General features: G+C 39.4%; 1 protein-coding gene across 1 annotated transcript in view; it reads right to left on the bottom strand.

Moving 5' to 3' along the window:
* The window catches only part of CPNE8 (copine 8), a 190,145-nt gene that overhangs the window by 69,710 nt on the left and 99,777 nt on the right, over positions 1-20,658 (bottom strand). Inside the window, exons 6-7 of the mRNA XM_075274153.1 lie at positions 14,312-14,388; positions 1,633-1,696 (exon numbers count right to left, since the gene is read on the bottom strand). Of these exons, the coding sequence (XP_075130254.1) occupies positions 1,633-1,696; positions 14,312-14,388 (141 nt within the window). The remainder of the gene's footprint in view (positions 1-1,632; positions 1,697-14,311; positions 14,389-20,658) is intronic.

Raw genomic sequence — 20,658 nt, 5'->3', positions numbered from 1 at the left:
TAGATTTTGTGCAGATCTCCTCATTTATCAAAAAAAGTAGTTTTTTTTTCATTTACTTAAAAAAGCTGGAGAAAACTACAAAAATAACATACTTTTAATTCCAAATGTAGACTTGTTCCTTTCTGCCTCCTCGAAGTGCTAACTTATTAAGTATGCTCTTGTTATAACCACTTAATATAGTATGATACTATAAGATATCTTATATATTATATACTATATAAACTGTGATCATAAAATGGATTAATCTGAAAACTGTATAAACTATTTGCAGATGCTAAGGTGCATTGTTACTACCAATACATTCATCTCTATACCTAGTGATACACATGATACTGTGACAGGTACATGCACCTCAAGTCTAATGCTTCTAAATGTGTGTGTGTAGCTGGGTGGTGACTGAACAATATAGATGGCACATTGATGATATGGACCTGTCCTGAGGTTTGCTGCGGGCCCATGATACTAAACTGTCATGTGTATGGTGTCATAGGAATGAATGGGTCAGTGTGCTAGCTGTGACAAACATGACTAGCACACTGACAATAAAGATGTCTGAAACAAAATAGGAAATCATCTTTTAATGGTGTTTTTCTGGTAAGTGAAGGGGTTTTCCCACAAAAGACATTTATAGCGTATCTCTAAAGTAACCTCAGGCTTTGTCCACCGGCTCTCAATTTACTACAATCTCACTAACATACTGTCCTAAATGGTTGGGTTTTATGGAAATGTGAGTAATCAAATTGGCATAGAACAGTGATTTACACTGTTTCCATAGCACCTATTTGCTTTGTAGGATAGCTTATCAACTAAAGACTATCTGGGGACGCAATACTGGAAACTCCAGTGCATCTGCTTGTATAAAGTAGTCTTCATGCTGTCTTCACAGGCCATGTGATGTCTCGTTCATAGATCACATGGCCTGATCTCAGCTCAGTACTGTTCAAGTGATTGGGCTGAACTATGCAGTGTATGGTGCTGTGCCTGTATTCAGTAATGCCAAACACTAAACCAAACACTTCAATCTGCTGAACGCAGGTGTCCTGGGTGTCAGACTTCACCATTCACATACTGATGACCTATCACTATAGGAAAAAGAGAAGAAGAAGCTATGCTGTTTCCGTAACTCCAATTCACTTCTTAGAATAGGTCGTCAAGTGGGGATCCAACAAGGAAACTCCCACAGATTAGCTGCTTGAAGCAGCAGCCATACTGCCTGAACATTGCTTTCCCTGCACAGGCCACGTTTCATCATTTTCATCAGTCACATGGCGTATTTGCAGCACAACCCTTTCATGTGAATGAACTAGGCTACATAAAAAATGCTGCTGTGCATGGTATTCAGTAAAGAGGCCATAAACTGTAGCCTCTTCAACCAGCAAAACCCTGGGGGTCTTGGTATCAGACACCCATGATCATGTATTGATGACCTGTCCAAGGAAAAGGTCATCAAATATGCAAGTCCTGGAAAAGTCCTTTAAATACCCAAGTATTTACATGCAGTTTTCACATTACAAGAATGCTACCACTCTCTGTCTTAATATTAAAGTATAGTTCAATATAGCTGAAGACCCCATAAATTCCCAAATAGGAACAGTAGCTAACTGGGAGAACGTGGATGAACTAGCTACTTACTCGGCAATTGTTCAGCTCTTCAGCAGTAACCATAATGGTTCCACAGTTCTTTCCTGGAATTCCTCTATTCAAGAAAAAGAATCATGTAAAGAGTGAGACATTAATAGGAAAACTTACAGTTTAAAGTACTAATTAAAACAGTAATTATAAGTAAAGTATACCATATTATTTGGGCATATAATTACTACTTTGCATAGTATACGCATTACAATATGTTTACATGTCACATGCAGGTAACTTCTAACCTTCAATAGACTTCGAGTACAACATAACATTACTGTGATTGTACAAAAATTGCACGACAAGAAGTAGGCCTGGGCATATCCAAGCGACAATTGGCAATTACACTATTCAGCAATGACGTAGGACATATGTTTTTATTAATCATCTTGGTACTATCATATAGTCACTGATATTATTGTAAACAGCGATGTGTAAAACCACATTTTAATATTTCTGTCTAAGTCTATAACCTCCATATACTCTTAGGGGCAATCCATGTAATTCTTTGATTAAACCCTCGTACAGAATTGCCTATGGAGGGACGTTCTATTCTGTGAGATAAAGAAGGAATTTCCCAAAGAGCATTGAAAGCATTATCCAATCCTATCCTTAATAAATTTATAGCTCTGCCTAGAGCCATAATACGCCTGCATATAAATGCCTTGCTGCCTTATGAAGAGAAGAGCAATATGTCAGCCCCATGCGAGCTTAACATAACACATAAACAACCGCCAATACCTTCACAAGGGTATATTCATTTAAAGCAGTAATTCTTTTTTTGCATCTGCACAGCAAGCTCATTTTTACACTACTTTGCCAAGGGAGAACACACCCTAAGGCCGGGCCCCACGTAGTGTAAACATCTTGATTTGGCCGCAGCGTTTTACATTAACTGCAAAGTGGATGGGATTCTGGTTAATCCCATCCACACATTGTAGAAAATAATCCACAGTGGAAATACTGTGATTTGAAAATGGCTTGCATATTTGCAAATAGCAGCATGTCAATTATATCTATGGAAAAGCTGAGGTTTTACGTATAGGTATAATAGAAACAGAAAGTCTGTAGAGGAAACGAAACGCAGTTTTTCCTGCAGTGTTTTTTTTTATTGCGGCCTGCTACGTGGGGGCCTTAGCCTTAATGTGAGATAAAATTTAGGTTATTTATAGGTTTTTAGTTAGAATTACTGCAAAATGGGTTCTTAATCATTTGAGTCTGCAGTTTGTAAAAGCTTTATTAAGTTATAATATTCAGTACAAAACGATTTAGGTAAAGTCATGTATTAATATTTTGTCTACTGATTAGGATCATTCTCTAATCATTGTGGATAACTACTTAAACATATAACCAGTACTCCACTGACAATACACTGAGAAAATATTGTTGCATGTGACATACAAGACATATACACTATTCTTGTACCCATGCCTATATGAGCAAATGGTGTCCAAGGCTAAATATGGCCCCATAAAAGTCCCCTTTTACACTTGCCAGCTATTGTTAAGATTTTCTCGTTTCCAAGCAATTGCAATGATAATTACTCATCATTAATAAAAGTGAAGAGCAATGACAAAACTCATTTATCATTGATCATCAATTATGAAGTCGTAATAATAATTATTGGTGACACATCTGATAAATGTTAATGCTGCTCAAAGTCACATTTACAAAATCCATTGATGCCTAGTGTACAGCTGGATCCCGTGTTCAGTGCTGTGGACCAAGTTCCCCAATAACTAATAACAAATAATTCTAATATATAGTCACAAATTAATACCAACATACTGTACTAAGACTGACTAACACTACCATACAATGAATGAGAATTTTATTTTATACTATTACTAAATTTAAAAAAAAAAATATGTAAATATTGCCAATACTTACATACCCCTTAGGGTATGTTCGCATGGCGGAATTTGCATTCCGTGTGTGAACACTTCCACACAGCTTGCTGCGACGGGATGCCAGTGCAGTGCACTGCCTGAAAGGGTGTCCCCATCTAGAAAGTTAAAGCTATAACCACAGGACCCATATACAGTACAATTTGGATATTCTCAGAAATCTCTTAGAATTGAATGGAGAGAGCCTCACATGCCTGGAGTACTCTCTGCTTTTCTGTATATAGAAGTTAAAATTAATATTCACCCCACTAAAGATATTAGATATAGATATTCTCAAGTGCATAACCATAGTATTCTCAGGTCCAGTCATTTATATATTTTATTGCTCTATGATTTTTTTTCTTTTTTAGAAAGAGAAAATCAAGCACATTTTTCACCCCAATAACAGGAATGCTCTAATATTATTAAGCATTCTCACCAGGGGTTATCTTAGAGCAAACACAAAACTAACAAAATTGAGGCACAGGCAAAAATCAATATCTAATTTAGAAATTGTTCTTTTTCCAATCTTGTCAAAGCCTATTTACCTCTCATACTAAGCTCGATAGAGGGAAATACCAGCATTTTCAATGAAGCACCACGAGTTCTCTATGTTATTTGTTGCCAGGGAATCATATTTGTAACAGCAGAATTTCAGCGATAAAAGACAATACCAGAATGTTTAACCGGTTAAGGACCAGGCCCAAAAGTATGTTAAAGACCAGGCCTCTTTTTTCAAAACTGACATGTGTCACTTTAAATGGCAATAACTTTGCTTTAACTTACAAAAATGATTTTGAGATTGTTTTTTTCGTAACACATTATACTTCATGTTAGTGGTAAACACTAATCAATATTTTTGCATTTATTTATAAAAAAAACTAGGAAATTTGATGGAAATTTGAAAAAAATTGCAATTTTCAAAATGTGAAATTCTCTGCTTTTCAGGCAGATAGTCATACCATCCAAATACATGAATAAATATTATCTCCCATATCTCTGCTTTATATTGGCATCATCTTTTGATTGTCTTTTAATTTATTTTGGACGTCACAAGGCTTAAAAGTGTAACAGCGATTTTCCAGATTTACAAGAAAATTCTCCAAACCAATTTTTTAGGGACCACTTCAGATCTGAAAGTAATTATAAAGGCCTGTATAATAGAAACCCCCATAAATTACCCCATTTTCAAAACTGCACCCCTCAAATTATTCAAAACAGCATTTGGGATGTTTGTTAACCCTTTAAGCATTTCATAAGAATAAAAATAATATGGCAGTGAAATTTAGACATTTCATTTTTTTTCACTAATACATTCATTTAGACCTAAAATTAACACATTCACAAAGGGTTAAAGGAGAAAATGCATCTGATAGTTTATTGTGCAATTTTTCCCGTGCACAGAAATACCCCACATGTGGGTATAAACTGACTTTTGGGCACACGACAGTGCATGGAAGGGAAGGAGCGACACTGGGTGTTTGAACAGCAGATTTTGCTGGAATAATTTTCAGGCGCCATGCCTTATTTGCAGAGACCCTAGAGTACCAAAACAATGGAAACCCCCCAAAAGTGACCCCATTTTAGAATCCACACCCCTCACAGAATTCATCAAGGGGTATAGTCAGCATTTAGACCCTACAGTTGTTTCACAGATTTTACTAACATTGGGATGTGTAAATGAAAAATTACTAAAATGTCACTTTATCTCCAAAGTTTTCATTTTCACAAGGGGTTAAAGGAGTAAAAGCCCCCCACAGTTTGTTAAACAATTTCTCCTGAACACGGCAATACCCCATATGTGGCCATAGTATGCTGTATGGGAACATGGCGGGGCTTGGAATGGAAGGAGCGCTATTTGGCTTTTGGATGGCAGATTTTACTGGAATAATTTTAGGTGCCATGTCTCATTTGCAGAGCCCCTAGAGTACCAATACAGTGGAAACCCCTAAAAGTGACCCCATTTTGGAAACTACACCCCCCACAGAACATATCAAAGGGTAGAGTGAGCATTTTGACCCTACAGCTGTTTCACAGATTTTATTAACATTGGGCCTTGAAAATGAAAAATTACTTTTTTTCCAACAAACTGTCAATTTAGCCCCAAATTTTTAATTTTCACAAGAGGATAAAGGAGAAAAAGCTCCCTAAAGTTCGTTACACAATTTCTCCTGAACACAGAAATGCCCCATATGTGGCCATAATCTGCTGTATGGGAACATGGCGGGGCTCAGAATGGAAAGAGGGCTATTTGGCTTTTGAAGGGCAGATTTTGCTGGAATATTTTTCAGATCCCATGTCGCATTTGCAGAGCCCCTAAAGTATCAATACAGTGGAAACCCCCTAAAAGTGACCCCATTTTGGAAACTACACCCCTCATAGAATTTATCTAGGGGTAGAGTGAGTATTTTGGCCTCACAGGTGTTTCACAGATTTTATTAACATTGGGACGTGAAAATGAAATATTACTTTTTTTCCCAATGAATCGTCCATTTAGCGCCATATTTTTAATTTTGCAAATAGTTTAAGAATTAAAATCCCCCCAAAGTTTGTTACACAATTTCTTCTGAACACGGCAATACCCCATATGTGGCCATAATCTGCTGTATGGGTACATGTTGGGGCTCAGAATGGAAAGAGCGCTATTTGGATTTTGGAGGGCAGATGTTGCTGGAATAGTTTTCAGGTGCCATGTCGCATTTGCTGAGCCCCTAAAGTACCAATACAATGGAAACCCCTCAAAAGTGACCCCATTTTAGAAACTACACCTGTCAAGGAATGTATCAAGGGGTATTATCATTTTGAGCCTAAAATGCTTCCCAAAAATTAATGTACAAAATGAAAATTGAAATTTTTAAAAATATGCCATTTCGGTGCCCAATACGTTGCACCCACTTTGTGTTGTCAGAGACCTACACTCCTAAAACTATTAAGGGGCCATCCCGAGGGGCAAAAAATTATATATGTGGGTGTAAACTGCTGCTTGGGCACACAGCAGGGCTCAGAAGGGAAGGACCACTGTGCGTTTTAGCTTTTGGGGTAGAGATTTAGAGGGACCCTCTGGGCACCATGTTGTTTTTGCAGAGCCCTGGAGGTGCCAGTAAACTGGAATTCACCAAGAAGTGACCCCATTTTGTAGGGGCAATTTTAGGGTCTCTGCAAATGTGACATGGTGTCCAAAAACGAAGAATCTAAATCTGCACTCCAAAAGCACATATTGCTCCTTCACATCTGCGCCCTGCTGGGTACCCAAATAGCAGTGTATGCCCACATGTATGACACTGGTGTACCCCGGATAACGGACTTAATGCCATATGTGGGTATAAATGGCTGTTTGGGCACAGCCGGGGACAGAAGGAAAGGAGCGCTATATTGGTTTTTGGAGCACACCATGCCACTTTTGCAAAGCCCCTGAATTGCCAATAAAGTGGAATCTGCAGACATGTCACCCCATCTTGGACACTAGCCCACTGATGAGATTTATCAAGTGGTGTAGTGAGATTTTTTTAACCCTTGAGTGTTGCATTTATTTAGTTTCCAGAAATGAAATCGCAACTGATAGAGAAGTTAAAAATGAAAATTTTACTGATTTGCCATTTCAGTGTGCAACATGTTGTGCCCGACTTAAGTCAGCAGAGACACTCCAAAAACTGTTAAGCGGGTATCCTGGGCACAACAGCTTTCAGAGCGTTCATCTCTGATACAAGTCGGGCATAACATATTACGCACTGAAAGGACGTATTCCTGGAAAAATGGTCATTTTCACCTTTCACAATCAGCTTCGTATTCATTTATGGATAATAAGTTATAGCAACACTTGGGGGTTAAAAATGCTCTCTGTACACCTGGATAAATCCTTCAGGGGTGTAGTTTCCAAAATAACATCTCATATCAGGGGATTCCACGTTACTGGCGTTTCAGCTCTGCAAAAGTGTCATGGCATCCAAAAACCAAACCGTCTGCGCTCCAAAAACCCAATAACCCTTCTTCCCTTCTGTGTCCGGCTGTGCCCCAATATCAGTTTATACCCACATATGACATTACGTACGTTATCCCGGGTACACCAGTGGCATACATGTGGCATAAACTGCAGTTTGGGCACACAGCAGGGCGCAGAAGGGAAGGAGCGCGATGCGGCTTTTGGAGTACAGATTCAGATGTTTGGTATCTGGACGCCATGTCATGTTTGTAGAGCCTGTAAGGTACCAGAAAAGTGGATTCCCCAAAGGAGTGACCCCATTTTGAAAACTGCACCCCTCAAAGAATGTATCAGGGGGTGTAGTGAGGATTAGTATGCCAGATGTGACTGCACAGCGGATGGCGAAGAGGGAATATATAAGCGGTGCGGAAGACATTGGGGACACCAAATTCTGTACTATGTCCCAGTAGCTCCTATGATTGGGGGAGTCACTCTGGGGGTCACTTTAGGGGTCACTTCTGGTGTCCGTTCCCTCATAAGCTGTAAATATGGGGTGTCCCCTGATATCCGCTCGCACAGCTTATATATTCCCTTCCTGCCGCAGCCAGTTGTGTTCTAATAATTTGGCGATTTTTGCGGACTTTTGTCTTCACATTATTAGATGCTATATTTTCTTTATTTTTCTGGTGACGTGGCCATATAAGGACTTGTTATTTGCGGGATGAGATGCATTTCGTAATGACACCGTTTTGGGGTGTCTACATCTTATTGAATACATTTTATTAACCCTTTTTTGCTGGATTTAAAAAAAAAAATCAATCCTGGCATTGAGTTTTACTTTTTTAATTTTGCGCCATGCAGCGTACAGTATAAGTAACATGTGTCCTTTATTCTGCGGGTCGGTACGGTTACGGCGATACCTCATTTATGTTATTTTTTTATGTGTTACTAGTTCTGCAGAGGAAAAACACATTTGGGGACATAAATCAATGTTTTTTGCATAGCATCTTCTGAGAGGCGTAACATTTTTATTTTTCGGTTGACAGTGTTGGTTGAGGGCTTATTTTTTGCGGGACAACCTGCGCTTTTTATTGGTACTGTTATAGGATGCATATGACTTTTTGATCACTTTTTATAGTATATTTTGTAAGGTGAGACGGCGAAAAATCATTACTTCCGGCGAGTTTTTTCCGGGTTTTTTTTCCGGCGTTCGCCGTGTACATTAAATATTATTTCAGTTTTATTGTATAGATTGTTACGGACGCGACAATACCAAATATGCATTGTTTTTATTACTTTTTAGTTCTTTTTTTATATAATTCATTTTCTATAGAGAAAAAGGGATTTTTGGGCTTTATTACTTTATTAATTTTTTTCATACACTTTATTTTATTTTTTTTTTTATTTTTTTTTTACTTTTTCATGTGTCCATTTAGGACACTTCAATCAGCAATACTGTGCTGATATAGAATGCCATGTGAGACACAGCCTGCAGGTGTCCCACATGGCATTCCGTAGCAGGATGTCAGGCTGTGTAGACGCACAGCCTGACATCAGAAGGTCCTGGCAGGATCACCAGGTATGTGGGGGCTCCGGGCAGTCTGGGGTCACTGGCCAGACCCCAGACTACCTTTTACTGCTATCGGCACCCTCCGATCTCGCCGCGGGGGGTGCCGATCTGATTCAATTGCTGGCGGATGCCTTTCGATCGCGCCGTGATGATTCACGGCGCGATCGAAAGGGTTAAAACGTCCAGTCGGACTCAGTTCCGACTGGACATTATTGAGGAAGGGGTTAGGTGTTAGTAACACCTAACCCCCGTCCTCCCCGAACCCCTCCCCCCGCCAAGAAGGTACCTAAAGACAGGACGTATTTTGACAATAGTCCGGTCTTTAGGTACCTGGACCGCAGGCCGTAAATTTACGTACGGCGGTCCTTAACCGGTTAAAAACTATTATTATTTAACTATCTCTAACCTGTAGTCGAAATTTACAGATATAATTTGACTGATTTATACTGGCCATACTAGCAAAGATGAAGAGGGACTCCTGCACCGATCTGACCAGTCAGTGTGTGGTAGGACTGAGAGAACTATGGGGGAGAACTGTGCAAACACATGTACAGCTCTCTGACTGGGGAAAGGAATATATCAATGCTTCTCCTGATCATTATGCAACCGATCAGCTGGGTCTGGCATTGACCAGAATATAAGACACAGGGACTTTTTAGCAATGTTTCTCTTTGCGAAAAAGTTCCCCTTACAGTCTAAAAAATATGGCATTCATAAAATTCTCGAAGGAATAAAAGAAGAACTGCTCTAAAATTGTCATAGTATAGGGATTACAGTTATTTATTATTTTTGGTAGCTGCTCGAACTTGTTGGCAGATCAAACAATCCTCTTTACTGGAGGTCTGTCTGGGCCTACTGGAGCCTGCTTGCCATATGCACAAACCCTCATATAACCAATACTCTCAACAGCAAGACCCAGATGGAGATTTGTCAAATGAACCATCCTGCTTGTCTTAGCCGTGTGATGAACCCTCTTTCAAAATCTGACAAACAGACAAAATGTCTTAGAGTGCATCATACCTATAGCAGGCAACAATCTCTATCCAAAAGGTGCACTACCCAAAAGTAGATTCTGAGATCCTTTTTATAAGACAGCAGGGAAAGTATTATTATGTCCTCTCTGCATTTCTATCTGGGAACTTTTGGGGATGATAAAAGTGTAGAGCAACAGTGTTGCATTTTAATGAAAGAGTGGCCTTAAAGACAAGTATGGAGTGTATAACAACATCAGTCAAAAAACATGTATCATAGTGTTACTATGTGTGGCTCTTTAACAATACATTGTCAAAATATGTGTTTGCAGTACTGTATTTACCGTATTGTGAGTTAAAATAACTAGGACAGATGCCAGCAAAATCAAAGTTTAATAAAACATAATTTCATGGCTGAGGCCCCATGTGGCGTTCCACAGCAAAAAAAAGCACTGTGAGAAAAACCATGGCGGCAACATATCGCCGTTCTTCCTGCAGCGCTTTGCACAGAAAGTTTGCAGATGTTTTCTCTGTGGACTTTCTGTTTCAATTACAGCTATAGGGAAAGTCAGGTAGCAAGAACAGTATCCAAATTTCCTGCAGTAAAAGGGTTAAAAGTTATTTGAAAGCTAAAATTAATGACATAACATAATATCTCCAAAATAGTCCATATGGTACCAGCAGAAAGTAAAAATCATACCAACACTAAGAGTAATGCTTATATATAATCCTAAGGATGTATACTCACAGTGTGGGAGCCACATGCGCCCAAATCTCAACCCAAACATGATCGATAATAAATGTATGGTTTTGCTGTATAATTGTGCATGCGGGCAGGGTCTTGTGGGCATGCACCCTAACCAATTTGCTTCTGCAATCAATAGGAAACCAAAATCTACACTTCCAAGTGTCTTGCAATGTGACAAGCAATATCATTTTTCTTTAAATATCATTATAGCTACAGAACAGATTTGTTTAAGCCCTAATTAAATGTCTGCCAAATGATTTTTGAAGATGTTGCCAGCAATTCTAAGAGAAACATAGACAAATTAGGTTTTATTAGATACTAGAGAGGAATATCAATAGATTTGGCACCTTGCGACTAATGAATGGTTAACTCTCAGCTTTGACTATATTGAGCTGTATAAAAATGAGCATTAAAATATAAGAAAATTACAGAGTAATGAGAATGAAAGGTGCATAAAAATGCTGATCTACTGAAGAAGCAGGGCATGATTTATTATTTTAAATTTATTATTTACTTCTGATTTTATTAAATGGTAAATTCTGAATTAAAAAAAAAATCAATTGAGTCTAAGTAAACATTTTACTTTACTTTTAGTAGGACCGCAAAACTTCCTCTACTAAAGTAAAAACAAATTTCTTAACAGCTGTGAAAAATAAATATTTTCTCAAGCAGAAACATTCAGAATTTGCACATTAGAAATTAGTATTGCCTTTCTGTAATTTATTTGTCCTGCCTTGCGTTCCTCAGAACAAACACAATCTCTATAGATGGGCAGCTTTCCAGAATTTTGGAAAGAAAAATGCCTGAAATCAGAGATTACTCTCACTAACCACCACTACTACTTTGCTGTTATAAAGCCTGTATATTTCTTTGTCATTCATTCTATTCTGCCCCTCTTTATCTCACCCTCGCCACTCTTCCATCAGTCTTTACAGCCAGTGCATCCCAGTTGATTGTGCCCCTGTAGTGCTTATGCACTAGTCATCATGTCACCCTGCCACTGGCTCTGTCCCCTTATCTCCTCCCATGCATGCAGCCCCCATACTCTGGTGCAGTGTGCACCATTTCTCCTCACCATTTCCTGGCCCTATAATTTTATCACCCTTTATTGTGTACGGAGCTGAGGGCATACAAGCATGCAATGTTTACTCCTATTTTGGGAACATTATATAGACTTCTATATTATTATATATAAAATCAATAGCAGAATGAAAGATAGCAGAACTCACCCATGGTAATTCTTCTTTATTCATATAATGGCATTGGAATGCTGACACATTATTATGGATGAATTTCGCTATCTTTCATTCATATACTATTGACTTTATTAGAGGATCTATATAAGGAGAGAACCAATGGTTTGAATTATCTCAGTGACTTCCTGTTTCATTTTGAGACTAAATATGTGCACAACTGCAGTGTTTGATTGATTTTCTTCTGGCTAGTGGAGTATATTTTTATATGTACTTTTATGCCCAATTAAACTACTATCCAGAGTAACTGCTGTGCACATCGATAGCAGCTAGATGGGCTTGGTGTGACTCAATAAGGTGCTAGTAGGTTGTCTCAGATATCTGGAGCCCTGCTGTCTTCAATGCATCCCACATTTGCTGAAGGGTGCATAGAGGAGGATCCACAGAACACAATGATTGAAGTGGTCCCAAAAATGCTCAATTGGATTCAATTCTTTGGAAGTACTGGTCCTGCGACATGTGACATTTCTTGCTGGAAAATTCCATTTACTCCAGGGAAAAGAAAAATCATGTATGGATGTAAGTGATCTGCAAAGATGAAACCCAAATCAGTAGAGTGCGCCTTCCATATGAACAGGTGGGCCCAGAGAATTCCATGAAAAGTTTCCCCATACTATAAAGCTGCTATCACCAGCTTGTGCCCTTCAAACATGGTTCCATAGTGTCTGGTGTGTAAGGCTACACATATAGTAGAACAATGTCCATCCGTTTGAGAAAGCAGACAAAGGCAACCCTATGAAAATCAGCAGTGTTCCAATTCCAATACTACTGTCAAAATTGAAACCTTTTTCCAATGCACCTTTGTTAGCATAAGTGCAGTGACCATCCCCCTGCTTCAGAGCCCCATATTGTATCCTGTTCATACCATTTGTCTTCACTTTTTAGGCCTAGGCTAGTCCAATACAACAAATTACAGTTGCATCTGCCATTAATATATTGTACATGCACTGTTGAATCATTTTTATTTAAGAGCCGAGTGCTTTGGAGCATTTTTATGGTTAAAGAAAACAAAGAAACCATGAAATATAGATAAAGCAAGCTGTTATTCAATAAAGACAAAAAGAGGTGCTGAAAGCTTAAATAACTTTCTATGTACAGAAGTTCCTTTGGGGTTCTGTACATTATATAACGTGTACAGAAAAATAAAATTAACTCTACTGTAGAGGTTTGCTACTAGAAAGTGAATTAGTAAATATGCTTCATAAATGCAGGAATTTTACCCATAAACTATCCAAGCTGGTTGGATCAGTGATATTGTCCAATGTGGTTTCAAGTTACTGTATCACAGCATATTTAAAATTTTTATTTCATACAACCTTACATAGATATGAAAAGAGGCCATTTAAAATTTTCTTTAATATTCTTATTGTATTCTTTAAAGAACAGTATTGCAATAGTTACAATGCAGTGATTTCCAACCTTGCACCACACTACTGTGTTATAGTAAGCAACTTATTTAATCTAACCACCATACTACTACCATGCGATGCTAGAGCACACAAAGAACCCGCCGTCACAAAAAAAGAGCTTAGGGCTCGTTCACATCTGCGGCCCGGTCTCCGTACTTAGGTTTCCGTTTCCTGCCTAAAACACAGGCAGGATACGGAAACCTGCAGGAGACTTTCTCACCCATTCATTTGAATGGGTGAGAAAGCTGTCCAGCCGTGCGCGGTGGTGAGCGTTTTGCGCTCTCCGCCGCGAAACCAGGTTTTATAATCCGGACACAGAGTCGGACATGCAGTACTCTGTGTCCGGATAAAAAAATCCGGTTTCGCGGCGGAGAGCGCAAAACGCTCACCGCCGCGCACGGCTGGACCTTGTCTATGGTTTCCGTCTTCTGGCATGCAGAAGACGGAAAACATAGAACGGAGACCCCAGACGCAGGTGTGAACCCAGCGTAACTGTGCACAGCCAAGATCCCACTGCAATGGTTTGAATCACAGAAAACTGAAATCTTGTCTGTTTCAGCCATGATTATAGGATACTTCAGAGTGAAAAGCAATATTGCCTTCCAGTCAGTTACTTAAAAATGTATACATTTTTTTTTTATTTTTTTATTTTTTTTTGGGGGGGGGAAGACCTCCGTTTATCACAAAGCTTCATGAAGATGGTAACGACAATAAACTCCTAGAGGCAGTATATTTTCAGTCTTCAATAAAAATATAGGTTTTGAGAGTAGACTAACTTTTTAATCCCAGTTTTTACTAATGTGCTATTTTCTGGGATTGAAGTATAGGATATACACATGTAAAGTCATAATCCACATACACGAGAGAGAGAGATACTCCCCAAAGATGCCTCTTTTAACACTGTCTATTTACATGATACTTACGTCACAGGCTTATCAAGCCGACTTCCTTGAGATCCAACGATTTCACCCAAAGTACAAAACATCTGACCAAGGAAATCCTGTAAAAATGTTTAAAAAAAAATCACTAAAACCAGAATGCCTTTGGACCAACATCAACAACTGGCTACACAAAAGTGCATATTTACTAAAATGTAACATTTTAATGTATGAGTTGATTGAATAAGGAGAGGATACTGAGCTGGAACAAGTTTACCTGTTCTACGACAAGATATAAAACACAGGGTACATAGGTGTCTGTGCTGCTGGAGTTTGAAAGAAAATAGAAATTTGATAAGATACTACATATAAAAAAAAAGTGGATCTGTCAGGTCCAGAGGTAGAACCTGAAGCACCTGGGCACCAATGCAAAACCTGTAGTGGGGCCCATACCTACATTGTGCCATTCAGAATAGTGGTATTTTTTTTTACATAGCAGAGGGACCGGTGTCCGACCGTTAGTGTCCGATGCTAATGTCCACGTGAAATCTTGCGCGGACATTAGCATCGGACACTAGCTGTGTCCGTTACATTTTGCATTAATTTAAATGGGACATCATGTGCGTTCTTTACAGTCCCTGTCTGTCCTTAAGTGTCCGTTCACAAAGATGTTAGATTTTTCAAGCGGACAGAAAAACCCTATGTAGGTTTTTGCTGTCCGCTTGAAAAAGCGGACATCTTTTGTGAACGGACACTTAAGGACAGACACGGACTGTAAAAGAACGCACATGATGTCCCATTAAATCAATGCAAAATGTAACGTACACAGCTAGTGTCCAATGCTAATGTCCGCGCAAGATTTTGCGTGGACACTAGCTGTCGGACGCCGACGCTAGTGTGAACGCTCCTTTACCTGGTTACTAATTCACTTTAAGAAAGTTCCACATAACAGTATTACTGTATTTCAATCTCTGAACATACCAGAGAACTGACCACGTGCTAGTAGGGATTTAGATCACAATATATCATCACAAAGTGAAGTGATATGCTCACAATAGTATTAGTGTTCATATACAGGCATTTTTAGTGGATGTGGAAACTGGGAGGTATGAATTATAGTCTTTCAAGACTTCACAGTATGTTGTGATATTCTGTTGCATTGGTTTCATGAGATATTGCAGATTAGGTAAGGGATTACTCAAAGCCTCTTTCACACTATATTTTATCACCACACATATTTTATGCCCTACACACTGAAAAGACCTCTGTGGAGGAAGTGGGGGGGGGGGGGGAGTGTCACAAGCCAAGTTGAGAAATTTCTTCTCTACATTGCAAACTGTGGGCAATGCTGATTGCTGGTGTTTGATGATGGCACAGTCATGAGACTAGTCACATGTCATGTAGCTTGTAAACTACCTCCATACAGTATATGGAAGAAGGGTGGGGGAACAGGGCTGAGTATGTGGGGAAATGTGGAGGTAGTAGAGTGTGTACAGCAAGCATATGTGAAGGAAGAAGCAGCATAGTCAAGGAAATATACTGTTACAAAGCACCAAAGAAAGCATACTACTACCACATATAGCTGATTTCTTTTTGAATGGGGCCAAGTATGGTAATGAAAGTCTCTCCTATAAGCGGTCCTTCATTTAGAAAGTTTGGGAACCACTGCCCTACACTAACCAGAGAGGAATGTGTCCGTGCTCTGCACCAGCACATAGAACTGAAGTCAGCAACAGACTGCATACCATGGTAAATGAGGAGAACAAGGAAAGAGCTATGCAAAAGGAACTGAATAAAATCAATGTATAATATCATTGTGTGAGACCCTTGGCCCCTTGTGGTGGGCCCCTGTGTATATCAGCCTGCATTCTGTTGTAAATAAAAGTTGAATGCGATTTTCCAAAGACTGTCACTCAAGTACTGTACAGTTAATGAATAGGTTAATACCCAAAAGCAAATGATATTAGAAGAATACTGTAAATCAATACAGGACAATGTAACGTGGGCTGAAGATATATGCTCTAATAGTCACAATAGCCATTACAAACTATCATCATTCCTACATTACGGTAACAGAAATTCCACATATCTATATTCATGTATGCCCAGTACCCAGAATGTTTTATTTCATAACCAGATATTTTTCACTGTGCAGGTACTATTTTATATCCCGTGTAATCCCACAGTTGAAATACACTACGGAGACAATCCAGTAGCAATATTCTAGCGTTGAAGAAATCACAGGAGACAAAGCCAAGATTGGGCTTCTATGGTGTCACATGATGAAGAAAGGTTAACTCTATCTAACCAAAGGGGTTTTATACTGGATGTAGCTCTAATTCAATGTAACAACTAGCTATTTCTGGATGGTCGGAAAACAGATATATCTAGTGACAGCAAGGCCAATATTGCAAAGGATCTCAGTAAACTGACATTGGGGGAGGAACACACAGAAACACAGAATTGCAAAAAAAACTACTACTCTTATTTATCACAGTAGCTGATAGCTGATGCTAGCAAATAGATTAACCTATTTAGGACTGGGAACAATTACAAGAAATTAAATGGAAGGGCCAGATCTGTTGCAAGACAGAAACAGGTGGTGGAGTCATTGTGTTTTTACCATAGGTTCCGGGATTTTACTTGACAAAATAGCACAGAATACTACACTATTCTGTTGAACATTGTAACATGGTCTCCAAAGTACAAGTGAACAGAACCTTGAAATTGGGCTGGTTTAATTAAAACAAAAAAAAAAAATAAAAATACAACACATTATTGGAAAAACAGGGCAATTGTAACCTTATGGATCTAATGAGAAGAAAAAGAAAAAAAAAAAGAAGGAGAGATTTATTTTCATGGTCAGGATTTGTACTCCGCAAACCTGCAAAACGTTTTTAAAAGTTTCAGCAGCAGATTACTGCCACAGATTTATTGGTGATAATTCATATTTTTTAATAGATGACATAATAATGAGACCTAGTTTAAAATCCAGGATATGGTCATTACTAGGGTTGAGCCGATCTTGACTTTTCAGGATCAATTTTAAAATCCGATTTCCGATCATTTTTCATTCGAACCCGATCTCAATCCCAATTCCGATCCCAATGCAAGTCAATGGGATTTTTTTTATTAAATCGGAGATCGGATTTTAAAAGCAATCCTATTCACTATATAGCATGGAATCTAAGAATTGTTAGAATCCACGCTGTGTAGTGAATCACTAAGTAGCCAGAGGATTTTTTTTAAATCCTCTGGCTACTTAGTCCCCCCTGGTGCCACTTACCTCCAGAGATGGCTGCTCCGCTGCTCTTCGCCTCGCTACTGCTCCAGCTGCAGTCTTCTTCGCCTCGCTGCCCCCTCCCTGCCAGGTTAGGAGAGTGTGGGTGGGTTAGGAGAGTGTGGGCGGGTACTGGGAGGGGAGACATCACGTCTCCCCTCCCAGTACCCGTCATTTTCTGCTTTCTAGACAGCACACTACCCAAATTAGTTTATAAATATTATTTACCATATAAAACGTTTACATTAGTTATCTTGGTTACCCCAATGTTACATATATGAAAATAAACTGGGCAGACAACAGGGGGGCTCAGAAGGGAAGGAGTGCTATTTTTTTGGCTTTTGGAGTGCAGAGTAAGGGCCCATAGCCCCGAAACGTGTCGTCATTGATGTGTTGGTATCGTCGGTGTGGTATGTCCTTGTGAGACACTTTTTTGTTGAATATGCTCGTTGTCTCATTATTCAGAGTTTTTAATGGACATTTATTTTTGCTATTAAAAGCAAAGTTTTATCAAGAATACAAGACGTGCTGGGTATACCTTTTTCTCTTTCATACATGTTTATCTGTGTGCATGCTAATCTTGGGGGTAATGGCTGTGAACTTTATTGTGACTAAATGCACATGTATTTTGGCAACATACATGTGTAAAAAATACACGTGCAAAAATAAGACTCCCATTGACTTCAATGGTCAGGAAACTGACTCAAATTCCTCCTTCAAAAAACGTCTCACCATACAGTCCTATGGTGAGACGTTTTTAGAAGGAAGAATTTGAGTCAGTTTCCTGACCAAATTCCTGAACAAAAAACTCAGTGTGAACGTTAGAGGGAATGGCTTTTGGTTGTTTCTGATGAGCTCAAAGTACAGTGGAATTACTTAAGAATTGACACTATTTGGCTGCATCCGCCTCAAAACCCTGAACAAAAAAGACAGCTCCCATTGAAATCAATGGGAGTCGTTTCTTCCGGCTCCCAGAAAAACAGAAGCGAGATGCTCATTCTTCAGGCCGAGTCGCCAATCAATGGAAGTAGTAAGCATTTTTACTCTCCAAATTTTTGGTACTTAAGGGGCTTTGCAAAACCAAGATGCCATTCAGAAACCTAATCATCTACACCTGTGTTCAAAAAAACTAAATAGGCTCTCCTTCTCTTCTGCTCCCTGCTGTGGTGTGCCCAATCAGCAGTTTATGCCCACATAAATGCCACTCTTATGTGGTTTATTCTGGGTTTCAAAAATTCATATAGGGGGCGGAACTTGGCCACTGACTGCAGTGGATGGTTGAACAGGAGGCTGTGAGATAACCTGGCATCTAATCACAGCTCACTGCTTATGACTACTGCATCCAGCTCTAAAAATGCAACTATAGGGTCAAGGACCCCTGTTGGCCAGCTGTTGTGAGAGGTTTTCCCCATCTGGACTGCTTGTTAGTGCTACCTGGATACTACAGGGCCGCAGCTCAGCCGCTATTACTGTCTCCTTGCCTGTGGATTGCAGCATCTTCTTTTTTTGAAATGCGGCGCTGAAAGCTGCTGTCAGAATAACAGCCCAGGACATGCTGTTAGAACTCCATGATCCCCTTACCTCCCGCAGAAACCTGCATCCCACCCTCACATGTAGGGAAACAACCATCTTAGCCGCATTTGCCATATCCATTCGGCCATTGTGTGCTCCTCTGTATGCTCCTTCTGGCATTTTCCCACACTTTGAGGAGCTCATCTTGGGATGTACCCAGGATGGGCCTACTCCAAGTAAGCGGGGTAAGTGGCCACAAGAAAATGGCTGCTTACACCAGGCAGGCATGCGCAGTCGGCTCTGCCCAAGGCCGGACAGTACAGCCGACTTGCGCATGCGTAGACGTTTCATTCCAGTGCCGGAAGAAGGCGCGTGAAGAGGCTGTTCCAGACGAAGATAGAGGCGTCGCTGGAGAGTTCTCTTGCAGCATTGGGGATACCTCCAGTGCTGTTTGAGTGCTGCGAGAGAACTTATTTGCATACCGAAAAAAACAGGATTTCTACTGAACGGCATCGCGGAGAAGACATCTAAAGGTAGGAGAAGAATAGCCTTTCTTAAGGCTATTCCTATGTGTTAGTCACAAAAAATTGTATTTTAATGATAGAATCCCTTTAACCCCTTCCCGCCGATGGCACTTTTTGACTTCCTGACCAAGCTCGATTTTTCAAAACTGAGATGTGTCACTTTATGTGGCAATAACTTTGGAACGCTTTAACTTACCAAAGTGATTTTAAGATTGTTTTTTCATAACACATTGAACTTCATGTTAGTGGCAAATTTTGGTTGATATGTTTTGTGTTTAATTATGAAAAAATTGGAAATTTGGTGGAAATTTTGAAAAATATGCATTTTATAAAGTTTGAAATGATGTGCATTACATACAGATAGTCAGACCGCCAAAATTATATCATAAATCTCGTGTCCCAGATCTCTGCTTTATGTCGGCATCAAACTTTAGGAGCCCTTTTAATTTTTACGGACATTATAAGATTTACAAGTGAAACAACAATATTCAAAATTTTCAAGAAATTTCCAAAACCCATTTTTTAAAGGGACTAATCCAGTTATGAAGGGGTTTTGAAAAACCCTTGTATTAAAGCCCCCCATAAATCACCCCATTTTCAAAACTGCACCCCTTAAATAAGCCAAAACAACATATACCTAGTAGTTTAACCCTATAAGTGCTTAACAGGAATTAATACAAAATGGAGGTGAAATTTTCAAATTTGAATTTATTTTACTAATATTTTCGTTTAGCCCTAGAATTTGCACATTCACAAGGGGTTAAAGGAGAAAACACATCCCACAATTTGTTAGGCAAGTTCTCCCGACTACCATAGTACCCCACTTGTGGGTGTAAACTAATATATGGACCCACAGCGAGATGCAGGAGGGAAGGCGCGCCAAGGAGCTTTTAGAGGGCAGATCTGGCTGTGAGCAGTTTCAGGAACCATGTCGCATTTACAAAGCCCTTGAGGAGTCAAAACAGTGGAAACCTCTAGAAAGTGACCCCATTTTGAAAACCGCACCCCTCAAAGAATTTATCAAGTGATGTAGTGAGCATTAGTAACCCCAAAGTGAATATGTAAGCTGTGCGAAG

This window comes from Leptodactylus fuscus, chromosome 5 (assembly GCF_031893055.1).
Source record: "Leptodactylus fuscus isolate aLepFus1 chromosome 5, aLepFus1.hap2, whole genome shotgun sequence".
NCBI classification, from domain to species: domain Eukaryota; kingdom Metazoa; phylum Chordata; class Amphibia; order Anura; family Leptodactylidae; genus Leptodactylus; species Leptodactylus fuscus.
The sequence above is the reverse complement of the archived record's forward strand: the minus strand, read 5'-3'. Positions and strand labels throughout refer to the sequence as shown.